The sequence below is a fragment of the Seriola dumerili genome, unplaced genomic scaffold (assembly GCF_002260705.1).
Source record: "Seriola dumerili isolate Sdu_G_001 unplaced genomic scaffold, Sdu_1.0 BDQW01000295.1, whole genome shotgun sequence".
NCBI lineage: Eukaryota > Metazoa > Chordata > Actinopteri > Carangiformes > Carangidae > Seriola > Seriola dumerili.
In genome coordinates this window covers 921,598-944,016 of record NW_019174550.1, presented here as the reverse complement: position 1 = coordinate 944,016, position 22,419 = coordinate 921,598, and the positions used below count along the sequence as shown (strand labels likewise).

Sequence of the window (22,419 nt, the reverse complement as noted above, 5' to 3'; positions counted from 1 at the left end):
CACAAGCCACCTTTACAGCTACCGGCCTAAATGCTGAAGATTCACAGCTTCTACTGCCTCAGGGCGGTCAAGATTTCCCTGTGTGGAAGCTCCACTTACACTGAACCTTGTGCTCCTCCAGATGGATCCATCCATTCTGCACAGGGATGTCACTGTAAACTATTTGTATTTGAGTCCTTTTTGTTTCCTGTTTACTGAGGCATTTTTGCATTTCCTCTTACTATATTCCCAGGTTACTGTGGTGACCAGCCAGCCAGGGAAGGGCATTGTCCATCATTTAGAGACAGGTCTCAAAGATGCTGACCTGGTGCCACTAAAGCGGCTCCTGGTTGTACAGATCGGCACTGCAGGAGACTGGGGCCAGGACACTCCCTCACCTGAAGCCACATACACTGAGACTGAAGGTAGGAGGCAAACATATATTACATGCAGACACAAACATACACAGTTAGCACAGTTACTGTTCATGTAAGCCCGGGACATAAACACACCCACGCTGCTGTCAGTACCGGAGGATTAATACACACAGTCAAACAACTTGAAGGAGGTCTGTTATCTATTTCCTGAGCAGACTTTCCTCCCCCCTCCTCTGTGTTTTCTTAATCATCTTCAGTTGAGTTGTGTAGCGTTGACCCATTTATTACACTGTGTTTGTTCTGTTTGCCACATATCTGCACTCAACGCTCAACACTGGAGACATGTCACAATTTATAGAACTTGGCTCCAATCCAAACATTTGCCAATCCCCTCAGAGAGCCTCATTTCAAAATGATATGTCATTACATGAAGGTTCAAGTGGTGTGGTCTGGGTAAGTAGAGAGTGCAGTGTGGATTGGATGGAAATGAAGGGGAGTTAAAAGAGAGAAATGGAAAGTGAGAAAGAAACTAAGACAAACATACAGGGAGGAGAGAGAAGAAAAAAACAAGTTTAAGAGAGAGGGGTGTGGTAAACTCAAGCAGTAAAGTCTCGCTTGTAAAAATATTTATGCTCCATCTAAAATATTTATTCCATGGTGATTAATAGTTACTGTATCAGTGGAGAAGATGACTTGTTTTCTCACAAGCGTTTGTGACCTTGGAAACATGATGCTAATGATGTTGCGAGTCTTAACTCACTTGACAAGATTATGTCAGATATATAATCCTTCCTGCAACCTTGTGTACTGTCATAACCCCCCCTTTGTTATTTCTACATCATATCTAAGGTGAAATGTGAGATTTTTCCCAGTTGTCCTCAGTAAACGGAGGCCCTGTTTCACCTTGGGAATATTTCTTGGTTTAGAGTGGCCTTTCAAAAACAGAGCTACTCGGTCGTGGTAAAATAAATGTGCTATAAAATGGGTTGCCGCTTGTGAATTATCAGTATCAAATATCAGTCCACGCCAGCCGCAGAGCTATCAGTGACCACAATGGAAATAAGTCCTTGCCATTGTAGTGCTATCCTGCTTTCTATTGTCAAATAAACTAAACTAAACTAAAGCAGAGGCCATGGATAAAGAATGATAGGAGGACCTTTTTGTATTTTGTGTGTGTGTGTGTGTGTGTGAGTGTGTGTGTGTGTGTGTGTGTGTGTGTGTGTGTGTGTGTGTGTGTGTGTGTGTGTGTGTGTGTGTGTGTGTGTGTGTTTACAGTCTGACAATAAAAATGTATCTAGCAGGAACTCTACAGGAATTACAAAGTACGTGTCTGTGCAGCAGTGACTCTAGGACAAGTAGTCCGAGTCCTTTGTATATATTATATTCATCAATCAGTATGAGTGGTGTTTATTCCCATCTCTCTCAGGTGTTTAATATAAGAGCAGTCGTTCAACAAAGCGATGTTTGGAATGGAGCCTTGGCGACATGGTTTTATAGTGACCGCAGTTTGACGATAGTGAGATTGACACCATTTTAGCTGCTGTGATGCCAGTGGGACCAGATCTCTGCTTTCTTCCACAGAGTTGTTTTCTCAGAAGTGTTTATAGTTTCAGTGCTTGAAACACAATCATCACTCTAATGCTTTGATACTACGGCCTACACCCTCTTAATTATGTCAACACTCGTGGTTGAATACACCATCTATGTCCCACATAAAGCTGTTTTATTAAAATGTCTTTCCACCGTGGAGAAAACTGGATTGTTGCTACCATAACATCTCTAAACAGAGTGCTATTGATTCTACTAGTGTTTGTGTTGCTTAAGCTCAGATCTTCTCTACTGTGTTGGCGTTACAGAAATGATGGATGTTTTCATACCTGCTGTGTAACAGAATTGTCAGTCTGAATATGAATCTCTCTGAGTTTTCTGTCACCATCAGTTTTCTCATAAATACAAAATGTTACAACTGAGAGACTTGGAAACACAACAGATAATATAACAGCTTTTCCTGTTTCTTCTTCTTCTTTTGTTTAATGTGATACCAATTTGCTGTAGAAATCACTTGTTTGAAAAAGGTACCTTCAGATACCTCCATAAATATGGGCCCACAGAGTCATTTTGTATGAAAACCAGTGTCCTGAATGTACTTTGTATGATATTTCAGTCTGTGACATTCACAGTAAAACCCCCAACATTTCTGATGAGGCTCTGTAAGAATCAGCAAACACAGGAAAGGGAATGGGGTCAGAACTGCATCCAAGAGCTACAGTGACCTCAGAGTTCATCTGGCAGTAAAAGTGAAGCAGGCTTAAATCAAAGATAAGAAGTTTAACTGTCTAGCCAATATGGATTCTACTCAGACCTACTGGATGTGCAAGAAAGGTTCTAAATTGTGTTTACTGAAACCCGAGTGAAAGTTCAACTGGGTTGTTTAGTGTGGTAGAAAAAACACCTGCCGTTAGAGTGTAACCCACAAGGGAGGATGCAGAGACTTTCATAAATGACTACACAGAAAGACGCTTCTGTTTCGAATTTCTTTTGTTATTCATCTGGGTTAATATCATTTTCATGGGCTTGAGGGACCTTGCAGCAAAACTTTGCTCATTAGCCATGGGATGTGACAAACGCTCTGAATGGCTGAATGACTCATTGTACAATTTGTGCTTTCAATTTGTACAGCACTTTGTAATTTTGGCTGTGAAAAGGGACATGTAACTTAATAAATCAATCCTAATACGCTAACGTTTAGGAAGCAGTGTTGAGTCTGGGAGTACTCTGGCATCTGGACGCCTTGTGGAATCTTAATCACGTCCGTGTGTGTAAGATGATGGGTGGGAATGTTCTGTGAGAGGGAGAGATCGCAGCAAATATGTCTTACTTAACACCAGACTATTTATTTTAGCTGTGTGTCAGTTAGTCCATGGAGTACCGTATATTATAGGAAGTGGGTGGGGTATCCATTTTTCGTTCTGTGCTAATCTGAGAACAAAAGTCATAACTAATCTTTTCAGTCTCTCTGTCTCTCTCTGTATCATGATCGTCAGTCATTGTCTTATCTCATGGCAGGAAGAGGGGTCACAGCTCTTATCTAGAAGAAAGTGTATTGCACAATTGTGTGTGTGTGTGTGTGTCTGTGTCAAGTTAAACAAACAAGTTAACACACAGTGCAGTGTGGCTGCTTGATGGAAACATCAGTGAGACGACAATCGTGCAAATTGTGCAAAAGTGTGTGATTGAGATGCAGAATATTGTGTGTCTTTTTTTTTTACTGGCAGCGCAACTGTGAGGTCTGTGTGTGTATGCTCAATTTCACACTTTAAGATTGCAGATATTGTAAAGTGTGCATTTTGTTTGGCCTTCACTTTTGCAAAGAGCTTGTTAAAGGTGTAGGTTTAGGTCAAAGGCTAGGATAGGGGTTGAGGTGAAGCAGTTGCAATGGTTAAGGTTAGGTAGCTAGGGGGTGCATATGTCAGTAAAAATGTGCAAGTGTGTGTGTCTGAAGGCCAACGCCTTGATAAGCATCCTGTTTTTGTTGAAACTCAACCAGTGTATCCTTGAGTCCCAGGTCTGTTCCGTAATTGTACAGTTGAGCAGCAGGGAGAAGATCCAGAAATGGGTCACAGAGCGAGAGGAGCAGAGTGAGACTGAGACGGGGATGATTATGGCTCCAGTGGTTTTGGTTTTTTTCCTCACAGCTGAGCAGACAAGTTGTTGACTGAATCAGAGTCAACAAGTTATAACACACTAGGGATTAGGCATAGTCACTGCCAAAAGCAGTTTATTTCCATTGTTTAGATTGATCACAGAGAATTGAAATCGCATTGTTTTTCCTTAGCAACAGAATATTTTAAAACATAATTACTATATCTCAAGAGTACCATATATTTTCAAAAAACATCCTGTTCAAATTTTTCTCATTATGATTATTCTCATAATCTCAATATTCAGATTTACATTTTCTGCAAAAACCAGTCATTGCAACCTCTTTTTTCCTCATGGTAGATGTATAGGATACTGTGTCAGACAGATAACAGCTGTTGCAGACAAAACATAAGGTCTATAAGTGCTTCCTTTTTTTTGCATTAGGCATTCTCCACAGAGATGTGGCTTCTCCACACTAATAGACATTGCAGAAGAGCCTTACTTTTATTATCCCCCATGATGAAACCGAGGTCAGAGTTTGATGAAAGTATAGGAAATGAAGTATTTCAACATTTTAAAATAACACTGACCAGTCAAAAGGGGCTGATCAGTCAAAATAAAGTTATTACTGATTGTTCTAGGGTGGTGTACATATTTATAGTGTATTTAGTTCCTGTTGACCTGTTGATGTAATTAATTCAAAGTAGTCACTTTACAGCTGTTGAGTTTACAGTTGCAATTTTCAAACACATCCACATCTCAATGATAAAGTAGAGGAATGAAGGAATAGAGGCAGAGGAGAGGGGGAAGTAAAGAGCCGTGTTGAAGCACAGGGAGAGACAGAAGGATACAGAAAAATATAAAAAGATGTTGACAATGAGAGGAAAACAGTAAGAAAGATGATCAGACAGAACAGTGACAGACAGTCATCGGTAACAGTACCAGTAGGTGGGCAGGTGTCCTCTGGCCCTTTGCCTGATTGAGGCCAAGGAGAGGAGGTGGCATCACTTGAGGCTGACTGTGGTGCTGGCACTAACCCAAAGAGCTTTCCGGTTGCCAGACCTGCTGTATTTTTTTTTTTTGCTGGAGTGTGTCTCTCCTCCTTAGCTCCTTCATGAATTATTGCCCCATCTGTGCTGTAACTTTGCCCCAGGAGAGTCGGCTAGAAAGTTACCACCTAAACACCCAGTCACACTTGCAAAGATCCAAAGTAGCCAAGAGGATACAGGATTCAGTGTACTCTCCAGTCTCCGGTTTATCAGTGACATGAGGTGAAACTGTGAAAACTGTTTGATATGAATTGGTCCAATCTGGGATGAATATACCCACAAATCCTGTATTCAGTTTTAAAAAAGGTCTGTGTCTTTAGTACAAATAGTTATTTTGTTAAGAGAAACCACAGATTGCATCTTTATCTGGAGATGTTTGAACCCATACATGCAAGGCCTGCACTCTACCACTGGGGCACACCCCAGGATGCATCGTGTACCGCCCCTTTCAGAGAGCAGATACATGATGAAATGAGTCTACTGAAGGCATGTTCACCCCACACCGGACCCATACCCATGAAACAGTGTTCAGAGGTTGCCATAATAAGATTAGACTCCAGTCAATGCAAATCACAGTACATAGAATTACACTGAAAGCACATTTCTAATTTCACTCCTCCCTCTCTGTCCATATACCACAAGCTTATTCTCACTTGCCCACAAGTTTCTGTTTGTTTCTACTTTTAGGGAGTTAGTTAATTATCCCTTCCTTGTAGTAAACCTCTGTCATTAGCTTTGTAATGAGAACTAATGAATGTATATGCCCCTGACACTTCCTAAAATTCCTAATTATCTTAGAGGTTACATACTACACTTTTGTTTTTAGCAGCTAGTGAGCTAGCCACTTAGTGTTTGTTGCTGAAGGACTCAAACACTGTAACATGGAAAATCCAAGAGACAGAAAATTGGGGTCTGCTTACTGAGAGTAAGGAGCAGACAATACGAGGGATGAATTGGATCCATCAGGCATTCTGCAGGCCAAAGGAAGTCCCTGCCAGTCTTAGCAGTGCAATAATTTCCTCCCTTCACACTAGAGAAATATGTCCAAGTCGCCCCGTCTGCTGCTGCTGCTGCTATGTGTGTGTGTGTGTGTGTGTATGTGTGTGTCCTCCTTGATGATGTGCATCAGGCGTCAGCAACAGATTCTACTTTTGGCTAAACAGCAGGAAGCAGAGAGCAGATCACATCAATAATCACATTATAATCATCATTTACTGCTACTGTTAATGTGATTCAGTCGGGTGCTTAACACTTAACACTTATCAGCCTAACATTAGTTTATCTGTTTCCTATGCAAACTATTTTCATCTCATGTGTGTGTGTGTGTGTGTGTGTGTGTGTGTGTGTGTGTGTGTGTGTGTGTGTGTGTGTGTGTGTGTGTGTGTGTGTGTGTGTGTGTGTGTGTTTGCAATGTGAATTCATTACAAAGAGACAGAGCATGTATCTCTGTGTCCATATTGTGGTTCTGGTGTTCATGTGCATATGCAATCTGTCGCATGCAGACATGCTAATTCACCCGCTTCCATTCAGGCTTGATTTCAAAATCATTTTTTAAAGTCTCGTTACACTTCTAAACATGCATCACACTGATTTGGTGTCACACAGGTAGACTATGTACATACATTCATGCAAATACAGACAAAACTTATATTTACTCTCAAGACAGAACCATCAGTTTCAAAAAGAACCTTTTTTTTTGGGTGTAAGGAAAGGTGTTATTTTTGCAAAGTCATCGTCAGCACTAGAGACACCCACTGTGATGGACAGCTGTGCTCGTGTACACACACACACACACATGCACACAAACACAGTCTGGAGCAGCTACAGTGATAGATTACTACTGTCTGACTGTCTCCTATAAACACCTGGGCCTTGTCCCCTGAGCTGCATCTCTCTCTCTCTCTCTCTCTCTCCGTCTCCCTGAACCTGCATAAACCCAAACATCATGACAGTGAGCTGGAAGACATTTTGATCTCCCTCATTTTTTGAAAAAGATACAGCTTCACTATCCCACAGTAAAAATCTGACTGCAAACTCCAACGTCAGGTCCAGAGCTCTGTCATGCAAAGTTATGGTGGCAATGTTGTATTTGCTCGTACTATCATATATGACAGTGCTTTGATTTGCATGAAGTCAATTTCAGCACTATTGCATTGCATTCATGCTTCATTTACGTGAGTCTCTGAAAAGAGAGAGCGACAGAGGAAGAAAGAAAGACGACAGAAAAAGAATGAACAAGGGCACCCCAGTAATAACAGTTTGGTCAATTGAGTGTCGGGCAACCTTCGTAGTTTGACTCCTTCTTGCATGACACACTTCTCTCTCTCTCTCTCTCTCTCTCTCTCCCCCCACATTTTCTCCCTGTTTCTCTACTACCACTACTGAATTAAGGCAAAACTAGAATTACTGCCTCGCTGTTGTATGCCTCCAACAACCAGCCAAGTTGCAGGAAACATGGTCACAATCTCCCTGTCCTTGAGTTATAATGTTGAATAAATAAACCATTTGGATATAAAATGTCATCATTTCATAGTTTTATCCTATTAGACATTTGTGTCAAATTGTGTCATAATTAGCGTATGAATTCGTGAGTTGAATTTGTGTTTGTGAGGTCACAGTGACCTTGACCGCTAAATTCCAATCAGTTCGTTCTTGAGTCCAGGTGAATATTTGTGTCAAACCTGATAAATTCCCCAAGGTGGTCTTGAGATACCAAATTCAAGAGGCCAAGAACATGTTGTGAGGTCACAGTGGTTGTGGTTTGATCAGTAAAGCAATTTAAAGTGTCCCCGGGTGTTGTCTTCTGGTCACACACTCCTTTAACAGGTTTTTATCCTAATGATCACAAGAAGTGGAGATGCTGGGGATTGAACCCAGGACCTCAAACATGCGAAGCATGCGCTCTACCACTGAGCTACATCCCCTATTTGTGTGCAACATAATTACATTTTAAACGGTCAGAAATACAAGCTGAAATACTGAGAATGTGCGTACTTGAAAACTGCAAGAGACAAGTGGCCGGAAAACCAAAAAACATAGTGCCCCTGGCCCTGGCTGTTGCCGGCGTGGAGCCGCAAGAAGTGTCATACACACGTCTGCTGAATGAAAGTGATACATGTGTGTCTTCCACACAAACTGGTTCCTGGCAATTTGTGTCAAGGAGCTCATTCATGCACAGATCTATGAGACCAGTGGTCATATGTGGTTGAGAGGAGGGTTGGCTGATGTGTGTTAACTATTCATATAGACTGAATTTATCATTATTCATGTTAAGAACAAGCGAGTACTGTAGAGGATTATGGAATAAAGACAAGTGGATTTGCTAGGGACTGATCCAGGACCTCAGCCACACAAAGCCCAGTACCACTGAGCTACATCCCCTATGGATCACTCTTTAAATTCATGATCACAACTGTTGTTACTGTCATGTCATTACAGTTTTTTTTTACAATTGCAAAATCTTTTTCCAAATTCATAAACTGTTGTCACTGGCTGGCACAGGCTTGACATATTGCTTTTGAACTCATGTAACGGGAAGTTAAAGCATTACTCCACAGAAAATGTCATTGTTCAATATCTTATTGATGATAGCGGTGCCTGTGTCAGGCTGTGATTCAGAAAAGTTCATCTTCTGCTGATGTTTCTTCAGTGTTTTTCAGCAGAGACAACTTTAAAACATTTTGTAACTCTGACGCCATATGAGCAGCATGGTGAAGAAGATTCTGTTGAAAGTTAAATTAAGAAGTTGCATCATAAAGTAACTGTGGAGAAGGCACCCTGCGAACTGTTTTCAGCTAGGCTTAAGTCAGCCATTACCTTCAGATATATTATGGGATATTCTGAAAAAGAGTTTTATTTTCTGAATGTTGCAATTGAAAGCAACATCCTTAAGTGTAAATAAGTTGAGCTCTTGTTTATATGAAGTACTTCCCTCTCACTAATGGCTTGCAAAGTCACAGAGACTATTTATGCATTTCCCTGGGGAGTTCAGATCAGTAAGTCAATTTAGAGTGTCCCCAGGTGTTTTCTTCAGTTCAGCAAAGTCACACACCCTCATGCATGTTTTTGGTCAAATGGTCATAAGAAGTGGAGATGCTGGGGATTGAACCCAGGACCTCATACATGCGAAGCATGCGCTCTACCACTGAGCTACATCCCCTGTTTTATCTGTATCCTAATTACATTTGAAAGTGTCAGAAATATAAGCTGAACTACTGAAATGCGCACACTACAGAAGTGAAAAAGACAAGTGGCCCACACACTGTCCATCACTTTTCAGCAAAATTCACTTGAATTATGTATGAACATAAGAATTTTGACTGATGAAGGTCTGAGGGCCGAACCATCATCTTCATAAAGTCAGTTCAAGTGATGGACAGTGTATAGGATTCATTGCTTTTCTTTTCAAGTGATGAGTTTTTGATCTTACGCACCTGTCACTCATCTTGTGCAAGAACTTTTTTTGAAATTACGACCAAGAGATAAATGGCACAGGCCTCTCTCAGAATATAGATCCTTTTTTTTTTCAACATAAAACTTTTGTAATTTCCCACAGCCACACTTTGGCAGGGATTGGCCAGATGTGCTTTTTTTTTTTTTACACACCGTGTTTCACTGCTCAGTCACACCAACCACCTCCGCACTGGCAGCAAAGAGAGATGGTGTACTTCCAGAGAGGAGGTGTGTGACAAAAAAATTATGAACCATAACATATATGTGTTGATAGCATGACTCTTCCTCACCTCCATGTCAAATTTTTGAATTGAACCCTCCCAGTCGGGGGGGCGATGTTGCTACCTGTGTTACTTGTAAATGCAAGATATGCATAAATGCAATATAGTCTGTTTATATTCTTTTTAGTCCACAGCTTTCTCTTCACTATGTCTTTTCACTTCACCTTCAAAGGTAAAGTTCTACAAAAGTGCATTCTCCACATCCCTGATCCACAAACCATGGTAAACAACTCATATAATAGGTAAATGTTCAGTACAGTATGTGACTGTGCATTCCTTTTGCGTGCTTCTGTGTATATTTGTTGATTTTCATTGGGTTTTTTTTTTTTACAGACTATTTAAATCTATATCCAAACAAGTGTGCTTGTGTATTTGTGTGTGTTTTAACCCTTTGCTGTCCTGTCAGAATTGCAGTATTATGAAAATCCATGTGACGCATGCTTCTCAAAAATCCCTTCAGGCAGCTGCCACAATCTGTTTCCCCGTCATCATATTCTGACAAATACTCATTCAAATAGTTTTAGTCTTTTTCACGTCACTTCTCAGCTTTGTCAAAGCATTTATTTCATTTAAATACCTAGTTTGCAAATCCCTCTCTAAATGACAACACCGTCATTCCATCCACATATATTTAGCCCCTAAATCCAGCTTTCAAGTGACAGTCTTTATTCTGTTTAAACACCATAAACACCAGACCTGTTATTGAGATTGCTTGTGGAGGTTGCGTATTATTCCTTCATTGATCTCTCCTCCATCCATCCTCCCATCTGCCTCACATCAATAACCTCCTTTATTGCCTCTCTAGTTTAGCTCTGAGCTTGAAGGTAAACATTTCCTCACACACGCATATCCTGCCTCCTCAGACAGTGTGCTACCGTCAGCAAGGGAGTGTGCTGTAGCCAGGACCACTTACTCGATAGCGCTGAACCACATCCGTATGTCTTACTTTGCATCTTTGGCACACACTTATTTTATTTTCCTCAGCTAATAAATGCTAAAGAAGCTTGAGGTTAGAACTAAAGTTGGAGATGCTGGGGATTGATCCCAGGACCTCAAACATGCGAAGCATGCGCTCTACCACTGAGCTACATCCCCTCTGACAGCCTGCAACTACGTTTCAACTTTTAACTAACAGATGGCTGAAGAGAGGCCTGGAGATCCTGGTTTCTTTCAGACTATTCAAACTACAGCAGCATTCGAGAAGTGTTCTTCCCAAAACTTATAATCCTATTGTTAATATTTATGTTGTGCACTACCTAACCTCTGCTCCATTTTCAAAATACAAAACATAAATGCAATGTATTCAGTATGTGACTGTGCACATGCAACAGGCTCACATCTGTCTGTTCTCTACTTGTTAGAGAATTTTATTGAGCTACATTCATGTTAAATTCATAGTTGTTAAAAAGTCATAACGTCAGTATAGATGGTTGTAAATGATATTTATACTCAAAATTAAAACTTACACATCTTTTTCAAGGGCTGGCAAAAAAAATCCACCCAAAGTTACTGTCAGACATGTCACTATAGTAATTCACATGAGGTAGCAGTATTGAACTATGCTTGAATGTACTTAAACTGACAAACTGAGGAATACGAAATCTGTGATTCCCATTGAACTTATTAAGGCTACATGAGTCTGGAAAAAAAAAGAGGAAATTAATAAGCGATTATTACTCATGATTCAAACAGGATTTGCTTTGATTTATGGCGAGATCATCTAAATGTTAATGCTGCATCAGTGTTGTCTATGATTCAATTTAATGTTGCTATTTTTATATAATTACTAGTGCAATAATTACAAGCGGAAATCGTTTCACCTTGACTGTTTACCACAGAATGATTTGTTGTTTTAGATCTGTGTGGGAGGGTGACTGATCATGAGGAAAATAAATTAGAGGATGTTACAGTGGTTCATAATAATTCCAATTTTATATTTAAAAGCTATAATAAGAATATTACCAATGTATGTTTGATTGGTAAAGTAACATTATGACATAAACATAAATCAACATTACTGGTGAAAAGAGCTCATCGCTCGTGTTGCATTTGTTTTGCCTGGGACCTCTGAGCTCTAGGTCTCAGTCTGAAAGCAGAGTCGTGTCCTGGACAAACAGATCCTTCAAACTGATTCAAAGTGCATGTGTCTGTTTTTATAGGTCTCGTTATGCTTATTCATTTTTGTTTGCTTACAAATTTGTTATGACTCATCAGTATCTCCATTTGCACCTTTTCTTTTTGTGTGTATGTGTGTGTGGTCCTTACCAACATAATTTTCCCATATAATTTTCAGTTCTCCTTTAATCATACCCTGCTTCACAGGATCTGCCGTGCTCCATCAAAGCGTAACAGAGAGATGAGAGGACTTTCTCCTCCTCTCCTTCTCTTCTCTCTCAAGCTCCTTAATTACTTTCTCCTCCTCCTCCGCCTCCCTTTCCCTCCTTTCCTACTCTCTTTTTTGGAGGAGAAAGAAAAGAAACTCTCTGCCATGTCTTTGGCTCCAACTTTCTCTCTCCTCCCTCGTACTTTGCAGGCGTCCTGTGAAGTATCCCATTTCCTCTCTGCTTTCATCTTGTTCTCGCTGTAACTCCTTTGTATTACCATAGATTTATGATGTATTAACCCAGATTTATTGTACTCCTCTGCCTTAACCACTTTTGATTTTTCAAGAAGTGAGTCTGCTTAGATTAAAATTAGGCTCCATTCAATAAAATGCTGCTTTCATAGCAGTGAAAGGCAGGCTTCAAGGAAATTTGTTTCAGAGTTTACAAAGTCTTTAAAACATGCACTTTTACATATGGAATCAAGTTATGTTTAGCAGTCTAAAACAGGGCTACACAACACGGACTGTATACACTGAAGGGAGCCTGTTTTCAGTCTTTACACTCCACAATTGAATGTCTACATGTTGCCAAGATTGTGGGTGTTCTGTATTGTGTAATCATATTAACTGTTATATTGCCTGCAGTGTGTACTGTATGCCTTTTCATCTGTGTGACTGCCACTTTGAACACGTAATGCTCTTTTTGTTTGAAAGTGTTTTCCCTCTCCTTATTTGCCTTCGTCAGAACACTTAAGCCATTCTCACACCCCACACACTTGGATCAGCACACATCTCACAAACCCGTTTTGAATTGCAAGAAAAGGGACTCTGAAAATGTGTGGCCCCTTTAGAGGAGGATTATAATCCACTGGCCTACCGCCAAGAATTATAAAAGGGTGAGTCAAGTCTTCACCCTGAGGTCTCACAATGAGCCTTAATTCTCGTCCTACGTTACAGTAATAATGTAAAACTTCATCGATGCCCAGAGGCAGCTTCTCTACTCACTTGTCCTCCCTCCCCACAATGGGTGTTAAAACTTACAGAGCAGAAACTTTTCAGCTTTTTCAAAGATGGTTTGGCAGAGCGAATGTTTGCAAATGTGGTTTTATTAACTGCAGTCATGTGGAAGGTGAAGGATAGTGTCCCTGCACCCTGACCCCAAAATTAGACTAAAGCTTCAAAATGGTCAAAAAGGATTCACACCCATACACACCTGGCTCCAAATATCATGTCACCTAATGACATATTACATGTGCATTTACTTTTACTCATTTGGCAGATGCTTTTATTCAAAGCAACTTACAAGTGAGGGCCATCACTAAAGCTTCACTGCAGTAGGAGACCTTGGCATAAAGTAATAGGTACAACATCTATTTAATAAGTGCAAGGAGATCAAGTAAAGTAAAGAACTCCACCGAAAGTGCATAGTAAATGCTAGTTAGGCGTGTTAGGGTGTAACATTAAAGGTGTTAGGAGAGGATGTGCTCTCGGAAGAGATGAGTCTTCAAGAGATTCTTGAAGATAGAGGGACGGTCCTGCTCTGATTGTATTCAGTAGCTCGTTCGACCATCCTGGAACCAGAGACCAGAACAGTCTAGACTGCGATGGTCTTGTGTGCAGGGAGGCAATGCCAGACGACGTTCCTTGGAGGAACACCGTGGAAGTAGCATAGGGCTCATTGACTGAGTGTGCGGATCCAGAAGTCACTCTGAAGGCAGCATTAGTGACTTGTATTTGATTCGAGAGGACGTGGGTAGCCAGTGTAGGTCAATGAGTAGCGGGGTGACGTCTGTCTGATCAAAGACCGTTCTGGGCCATCTGCAAGGGTCTCCAGCTGTTTCCCATTGTTTCCTGTCTTTATGCTAAGCTAAGTGAATAGGATACTGGCCTTAGCCTTATATTTAACTGATAAAATATGAGAGTGGCATTGATCTTCTCATCTAAGGACAAAAATCCACAGTCGCCCTACCATGGAAAATGCATGCAGACGTTTATCCAAAGTTAAATTGAGGCTTCAGCTGTCAGAGTTAGACAAATCAAGTGGATTTCTTTCAAAGTTACTGTCCTTTCAGTATAGATTTCTTTCTTTTTGGTACTATTCTTCCACTACAGCTCCACAGAGAAGCACTGTGTGGTTTTATTTCATTGTAGTGATTCAGAATTGCTGTTTTCTTTCAGTATTCCCTTCAGAAGATTGAAAGATTAAAATAAGTTTGTAAAGACAGCATGATAAATTGTATTGAATGTGACCCTAGAAGTAATAAGAGATGGTTTTGATGGTATTTGTGATCTGCTCAGTGTAGCAGTCTTGTGGAGCGAACTCCATTGTGAACTCAACTCCCATAGGATGTTAATAAACACCATTCCTACATTTTTGTGTAATTGGTTCTGTGTAAAAACAACTTTCCACCAGACTTTTCCTTCTTAGCTACGATTACAACCGCACACCTGCAGTCACTCAACCCGGGATCGCCCTTTCCATCTCTGTCTCTTTCTCTCTCTCTCTTTCATCTAGTTTATTTTCCGTCACAGTCAGCTAGATCAGTTTGGTGTGTGGTTAGTAAAGGTGCACAGAGGTGGTCAGGAGGAAACCCCACCTAGACCTGCTGACACATGAGCACACACCCAACCACAGCTACTTCACACAGAGCGGAAGAGCCCTGAACACACACTCAGATTTGGCCTTACAACGTGTAGCATGGGTGAGTTTCCCATCTCATTGTTTTATTTATTTGTCGATAAATATGGTTTAACAAGACTGACAACGTGGAGATGCATGAAAATGAGGAGTGCATATTTTTCATCTTGCCACCCACACACATGCTGCCAAGGTCAGGCTGTTCACACGTCTGTGTGACGTTCGCAGAGCAGCAGGTGATCATACAGATGGAGACTGGCATCACTCTTCACACCAGGATATGGAACCTATTAGTCTCACACTGAGAAATGGCTGGATGCTCTAGCATCATGCGCGCAGTTTCCTTCATCTAACCCATCCTAACATCTTCTTTATATGTCAGTCAATACATCTTTTTTATTTTTTCTGTTTTACTATTTAACCAGAAAACAAATATTTTCGATCTTTAGTGATGCCTTCCTTTTTTCTTTTTTTTTTGTCTTCCTAAGAATAATAGATGGTTGGTAAAAGAAAGAGCAAGGCGGTGAAGAGAGAAAGTAGTAAAAGAAAACTCTTCAGGCTGAGAGTGGTTCACGGCTATTAAACACCCAGTGAGTGTTGTTACACTGGCTCCTCTCCACTCTCTGTCCACCTGCCTCTGTCTGACACTAATGCTGCTCCGTCAATCATATCCCTCCTCTGCCTTCACCACCTCTCTCTCCAAAGTAAAAGGATGAAATGTTGAAAATTGAAAATTGTATTTCTAGATCTGACAGTCAGAAGTATTGTGAGAGTGTTGTGGTGGAAAATTGAAATCAAGGATGTTTTATTTTTGTCCTGTCCTTTGTCAGTTTGCATGAAGGCCCAAGGATCAGGAAGGAGATTCAACCCCTTGTAACATCTACATTGTCACAGTGTTGTTGAGCAAGGCCATGGCTTCTGTTCTGTAGCTGACTCTCACCTCTGATCATCTTTTCAAGAATGGCAAAATAAACTCTCATTATGTGATAAAATATATTAGCATTATTGAAACACATATCTGCATATCCTAACATATATCTTAATATAGAAATATGCTAAATGTTTTTTTTTTATTTCATTGCTTTCACTTCAAAAAGACACAAAGTGCTAAGACTGTTTTATTAGCACAACACAGTAATTAAACTCATCCTCTAAATTTCTAATTTCTATTTCTTCCGCCTGAGGTTAGTTCATATCTTGCGTCTCTCTCTCTCTCATCTTGGCTTTCAAGCTGCTTTAGGAAAGCAAGGTCGTTCTTCTCTTCCCTTTTTTGAGAGGTTTGTTATTTGCTATCACCTCTGCAGTCTCAGCCATGCTCTCATTTCTTCTCTACACTCTCTTTTATGAATCTGCTCTGCTACCTACCATCTTTGTTTCTTGTCTTATTTCACATGTAGTCACATGTACTCATGGACATTTTGGTTTGTGGAAATCTCAGGACATTAAAGACTGCCTGAATGTGTGCGGGATCCACTATGAGAGTAAAATTCGACTGCTTCCTTCATTTTTGTAGCTATAATTGCAGCTGTGATAAACTGTTATCACTGTTCAGTCCTCCAAAGATCATATTTCCTATAAAAGTAGATGTCTTTCCTTGTCTCCTTTCCTTCTCTGTAATCCTCCCTTCTCTTATGTGCCTCCAAAAATCCAGTCTGCAGAGCTCCTCTCATCCTCCGTCCTCTTGTCTTTTTCAAGTGCTTCAAAGAAGTCATCCAGCTGCCATCCTCGAGTCTCTGTGTCCTTCTCCTCCATCTAACCCTCTCCTATTTCCACATTCTGCTTGAAACCAAGCAGTTGATCTCCCGATGTTACTTTGCTCTGTATCTGCTGGCCATACTCATTATAACATGATTTATTTGCATTAACATGGTTTGCAGCTCATCTTCCCCAACACCCCAGGTTTACATTTTTTTTTAATAGCAGTTTGGTGTCGGGACAGATTTGTGGTAGGCTGCAGGAAACATCTTATTAGCAGCATAATTTAAAAGCAGGAGCATGGAGAGACTTTATTGGTGTTCATTAATTTATTATCCAACATTTTTTTAATTTTGCATCCACTTGCACTTTGCACAGCGTCAAACGTTCCAAATGAGCTGCCATAAAAGTTTCCCTTTTTGACCTTCTCTCAACTATTTGTCACCATATCTCTTCTTTTTTTTTTTTTTTTTCTTGTTCCTCCTACTAAGCGATGACAGCCAAGTGATAACAGCACTGTTGTTGCCCCCTCAGCCTTTTCAAGTGTCTGTCTGCTTTAATTGTCTCCATGACCACGCGGCTCCAGCTGATGTGACTGCAAGGCAATTAGGTCACACAGCCACTGGTGTGTCGAGTGCCTGTGTTTCAGACCAGATGATCAATGTCCTACTTGTCACAGTCTAAAACTACATCAATGAGCTATTCATCATTAATGCTGTGACAGACAAGGACAGAGTGTGTGCTGTCAGTATCGCTCCGTGTGTAAAATATGGATGTCAGAGGGAAATTCCACAGACAGACATTCATCTGTGCTTCCTTCATGTTTCTGTACACTTTGAAGTTCGTGTCAGGGGGACGCATTAGGTTGATATTTGTATTGCTTCATCCTAGTATTAAATTGACACTTTGGTGCCAAGTAGCAATATTTTTGTTTGTGTTACATAAGCAGAGATACTGAGAGTGATTTTCTAATAAGAAAGGCATCATGGAAAACTTACATTACATCATTATTTATCTGAATGTTAAAGGATAATTCTGCTTTATTTCAACTGGGGTTTTAGCAACAAGTTAATTGCTGAGATCTGGGAAGATGGGTTAAAAGAAATCAAACTTATTTTTAACAATATAACAAAAGCTAAAAGCAATAATTGATCAATACAATGCTATCGTAACCACTGATGATCAAACCTACAAGAATAAGATCAAAAATTGTAATAAACTGGAATTACCCTTGAGAGAGCTCAAATTCTTTTAAGAATCCGCTGTAGTGAATTCACTGAGAGAAGAAGGGAAAGGAAAAAACAAAGACAGGAAGTAAATTACCTAACAGGTGCAAGGAAGTAATTTCAAAGTAAAACAGGAAATAAGAGTCAAATTCCAATTCATTCAAGGGGCAAATGGTGACTGCAAAGTAGTCCTCCATTAGCATGATCTTTCTGAAGTCAGTCGATGTAATGGTCCGAAGCTTTCAGGAGGATTCCCGCCATTACAGAGGACAATTTCCATTAGCTGTCCCTGCTAAAGCTGATCCATATCTAAATAAATGAGTGAAAACAGGGTGGAAGCGTAGTGCTCTCCTTCCTATTCTTGTACTGCATTAGCTCACCATGTCACTGATTTCCCCATACGAGCTCATGTACCATTGGTCAGTGGTCATGAGGATGATGCACTCTTCCTAATGCACAGAAAGAAAAGGGATCATTACTGGGTGTGGGCCAGGGCAGGACAGAGAGAGTGGAGGCTCAGGAAAAGAAATAAGAGAAAGAGACAGGCGGGTAGCAGATCCATAGAGCTTCAGTGACAGAAATCAAGGAATTTATATCTCTCCAGTGTCATTTGTATATAATTATATTATCCCAGTCTCCAACGTGGAAAGTAAAAATGATGCCTATCTCGTCATGGAGACAGAAACAAACAGAGATCACCCGATGTCTCATAGGAAGCCATAGCCAGTAGAGTTGATTTCTCTCTTGTAGGGCTGTAGTTTTAAAGTATGAAAATTAAACATATAGCATTCAGCTTCATTTGAATGCAAACTATGATGCCTAATCCCATAGTACATTGTACAATGGACGTTGTTTGCAGTTCCTCTGCTGCTTCACTTGAGTGAGAAGCTTAGAGTTTAGGCTGGTTCAGGACCTCTGAATAATAATAATCTCCTGATTTGTTCACTGATTAGAAGAGAAACAAAACTGAAACTCAGTCTGATTATCAGGCTGACCGGTTACTCAGTTGTGTTTTTACAAGGCAGCAAAGGGCTTCACATTAATTCTATGGTTTCATATTCAAAATAGTTTTCTGCAGCTTGTGCTAACGAAAAGATCAGATTAGCCTGTTGCACTCACACACTGTGCATTTTGAATTCATAATTATGTTTTTTTCCATATTCACGAGTAGCTTGAATGTCAAACAAAAGGTAACAAACACCCTTACCCTCTGGACAGAGTTAACTAACCCAACCTTCTCTGAAAGCATCATTCATTTAACAAAAAGAACAGATGTCTCCAGGGAAATTATACCAAAAGTGGAGTCATTACATTTTCATCCAATCAATAGTGTTTCAAGGTTATTTGTGTGTGTGTGTGTGTGCGTGTGGAGGTGAATCACAAATATATTTTGCCCTCCTGCAAATCTCAGAGATTCAGTTGACACCACAGTTAATAGCAAAATACTGTTGTGGGTGGTAGGTTCGCCTCATCATCTTCATCAACATAACTGAGACTTCGTGGTTTAAGGTTCATAAGACAGGTGGAACCCCAGTTCTTGCAGTTAAAATCCGTTAGTAGCAGATGGAGCAGTTGGGTGACCTTGTGGTTAGAAAGGGTGTAACTGAAAAGGCACATAACAGTCATAGTTCAATCAGGAGAGATTTAATTCTGAGTCAACGGATAAACCTTTACCAACGCGCAAAACAAGAGTAGCAAAGTTGTGAGAGTTCCCCCACCCCCATTTTGACTAGTGGGGGGAGAGAGCGAGAGAGAATTGTGAATGAATGAATGAGGCAAAAAGATAGTCTAGGCACAAGTGTGTTGTCAGTTCTGATGCAGAGATAGTCTTATACTAAATCTAATGACGATGTAATGCCGGATTTGACAGTTCAAGGTTTTTCCCTTCAAAATAAAATAAAAAAAATCCCATCTGCGAATTTCAGAGCTAATTGTTAACATGACTGCATCTAGCATCTTAAAATGTTTACTTTTTAGTTCAGATTGTGTGTGTGAGAGGCAAATTAATGTAATTTCGTGACGCCCCACCCCCACCCCCACCCTCTTGTATGATGATGTCTTACAAGGACTGTGACTAAATAACCTGCAGTAGTTGAATAGTCACTCACACACCTTCATGCATGTTCATTGAGATATTTAACCTGTGATCTGCATGTTTTACTCCAACCTGAGCATGTGTGTCATTGTAAATACACACACACACACACACACACACACACACACACACACACACCGTACACGAACACACACACTTAATGAGATTCGACCCTGCATCCTTACCTCAGCATGTGTGTCACACTTCATCTTCTCTCCTGTTCACTCACATACACACACACACACACACACACACACACACACACACACACACACATACACACACACACACACACACACACACACACACACGCAGAGGACATGCTAATGAGATTCAGGAGCACAGCTAGACTTGTAGATCAGAGGGATGGGTCACTCAGTCTGACTCATAATTGAATAGATTCTTAATCTTTCCCACTGACAGAGCAGAGATAAAGGAAACAGAAAAAAAGCAGGAAGCATGGAGAGATAGAGTTGGGAGGGAGGAATGATAACACATAATTGATTTTTTTGTATATAGTAAACACACACTTAATGAACTCGGCAGAGAATGAGAGGGAGAGACATCTGTAGGAGGATTGAGCAGGGTAAACAAATCCTCCATGAACGCAGATAAGCCTTCTGGAGAGACACAGAGACTTCAGTTCCTTAATGTCTCGCTGAACACACACATCAGGGGTAACTACTCTCACCTAACCCTGTCAGTGGGTAATGTATTCCTCTGTGGAAAGCATTATGGCACACACACACGAACACACGAGATGGACTGCCCTGAGTTATTCATGCTGCTGTGAGAAGCTTTCGCTCTTTCCTTTTTTCTCCCTCCCTTCCTCTCTTACACACACATATCAACACACACACATACACGCAGATACATACCCCAAAGTCTAATTACAAGCATTTCCGACAGTGTGGTCCATCATCATCCTTCACCTACCACTCCCATCCATCTCCTCTTCTTATCTTCCACTCCCTCTCCTGGTCTTTCTCTCTCTGATTTATACTTTCTTCCCTTCCTCTCTGTGCACACCAACTTCCACAATCCCTCCCTCACTCTGTCTCCTGCTCTCTCCGTTCCTATTCCCCAGACAGACATTATAGGAGGGAATGGCTATTGATTTGCCTCAACGTTTTTCCTCCATCTTTGTCCATCTCAAGGATTTTACTTTTATCACCCCATTATCATTTACATAAAGCTGATCTCTCTCTCTCTCTTCCTTTTCTCCTAATTGACTCTACATGTCTTTGTGACATCCCTTACCTCAGCTTTTACTGTTGTCCCCCTCTTTCTATTTATTTTTGGGTTAATGTGAATTGATCTAGGCAATCTCTTCCTTCATTGACTTCCTTTAGTTTTTCCCTTCCCTCCCTTCTCTGCCGTCACGCTGTATATTCTCAGGATCACAGCAGTGCTGATACTGGTCTACAGACGGATACAGGTCTTTTTATAGTACTGATCCCAAATGTCAAAGAATTTCCACCAGTTCTTTAATCCATATTACTGAAAGAGCAAGAGCTATGTGACGTGATGACACTACAGCAGCTTTTTTGACACAAAAAAGGAGAACTTGTATAGCAAAAGTGCCATTAGGATATGTTTTGTTAGCCTCTTAATCTTCTCTCGTTCTCTCTCAGCCTTCATCCTTCTCATCTTCATCCAGCAGGGATAAGACCACAAACGTCCATCAGCAAAAAAAAGTAGCAAACATAATTCTTTTCCCTCAGATGAAGTACTTATTTCTAGATGAAGCACTTTTGGAAACTTTGGCCCAAATATAGCTTCTGTACTGTAGCTGCCTCTGACAGATGAAAAGAAGCAATGACATATTTTATTCTAGGAATTTAAAGTTTCTCATTTTCTCCCTAGAAGTTCCTGCCTGTGGAAGTTTAAATACTTTGCCTATTCTCCGTCCATCTTCTCTGCTTTTTCTTCCGCCTTTCTGTCAGCCTCCTGATCCTCTCCTCTCCCTTTAGTCCCATTAGCTATCTCCTGATGGGTCATTAACTATTAAACACCAGATAGAGGGAAAAGGAGAAGAGGGGCGTTCTATAAGGTTTGTGTCTAGTGTGCATGGTAAATGGACACTAGTGATGAGAACAGGAGAGGAGGGTGGGGCAGGTCCACAGGGTCTTATTTTCTGCTCTGTAATGATAAGTGGAAATCAGTGGGAAAACAGAGGAGGGCAGGGTCAGTTCATTCTGTTCTCTGGGATAAAGTATTGGCACAGAAAACTGGAGGAGATCGACAGAGATTTAAATTAAATTACTAAAATAAACCAAAGCAGAGCAACAGTCAGACGGCTTCTCCTGTGAGTGACATAACATCCGAAATGCAGTCATGCTTTTTTCCTGCGGGAAATCAGCGCCAGGTCGTCCCATCCAGACAAGCTTCAGGAGGTTTTTGGATGATATAGAGACACTGAAGCCTTCAGATGTCAACAGGTTCAAAGAGCCTTTAGTCACTGAGGCCATACTGTCTATTGAGTGTTTGAATGTTGCTTCCATCTAGTGGTCAAAGAGGGAAATTGTTGAAAAGTTCATTTTCCCCAGGAATGTACTTAAGCAACCGAGATCTGTCTGAAATATAGAATTGTAGACATGTTAAACTTTACCTAAATTAATTTGTTTAAATGTTAAAACAGTACCTAACCGCCAATATTAAT

General features: G+C 40.6%; 1 protein-coding gene and 3 non-coding genes across 4 annotated transcripts in view; 1 reads left to right on the top strand and 3 right to left on the bottom strand.

The window, feature by feature from the left end:
- The window catches only part of m1ap (meiosis 1 associated protein), a 33,596-nt gene that overhangs the window by 3,475 nt on the left and 7,702 nt on the right, over positions 1-22,419 (top strand). The window contains 1 exon segment of the mRNA XM_022758357.1: positions 233-404. Within this exon segment, the coding sequence (XP_022614078.1) occupies positions 233-404 (172 nt within the window).
- Positions 7,900-7,971, bottom strand: trnaa-cgc. The gene has a single exon. It is a non-coding gene; the product is annotated as a tRNA-Ala (tRNA).
- On the bottom strand, positions 9,135-9,206 carry trnaa-cgc. The gene has a single exon. It is a non-coding gene; the product is annotated as a tRNA-Ala (tRNA).
- On the bottom strand, positions 10,804-10,875 carry trnaa-cgc. Its single transcript has one exon. It is a non-coding gene; the product is annotated as a tRNA-Ala (tRNA).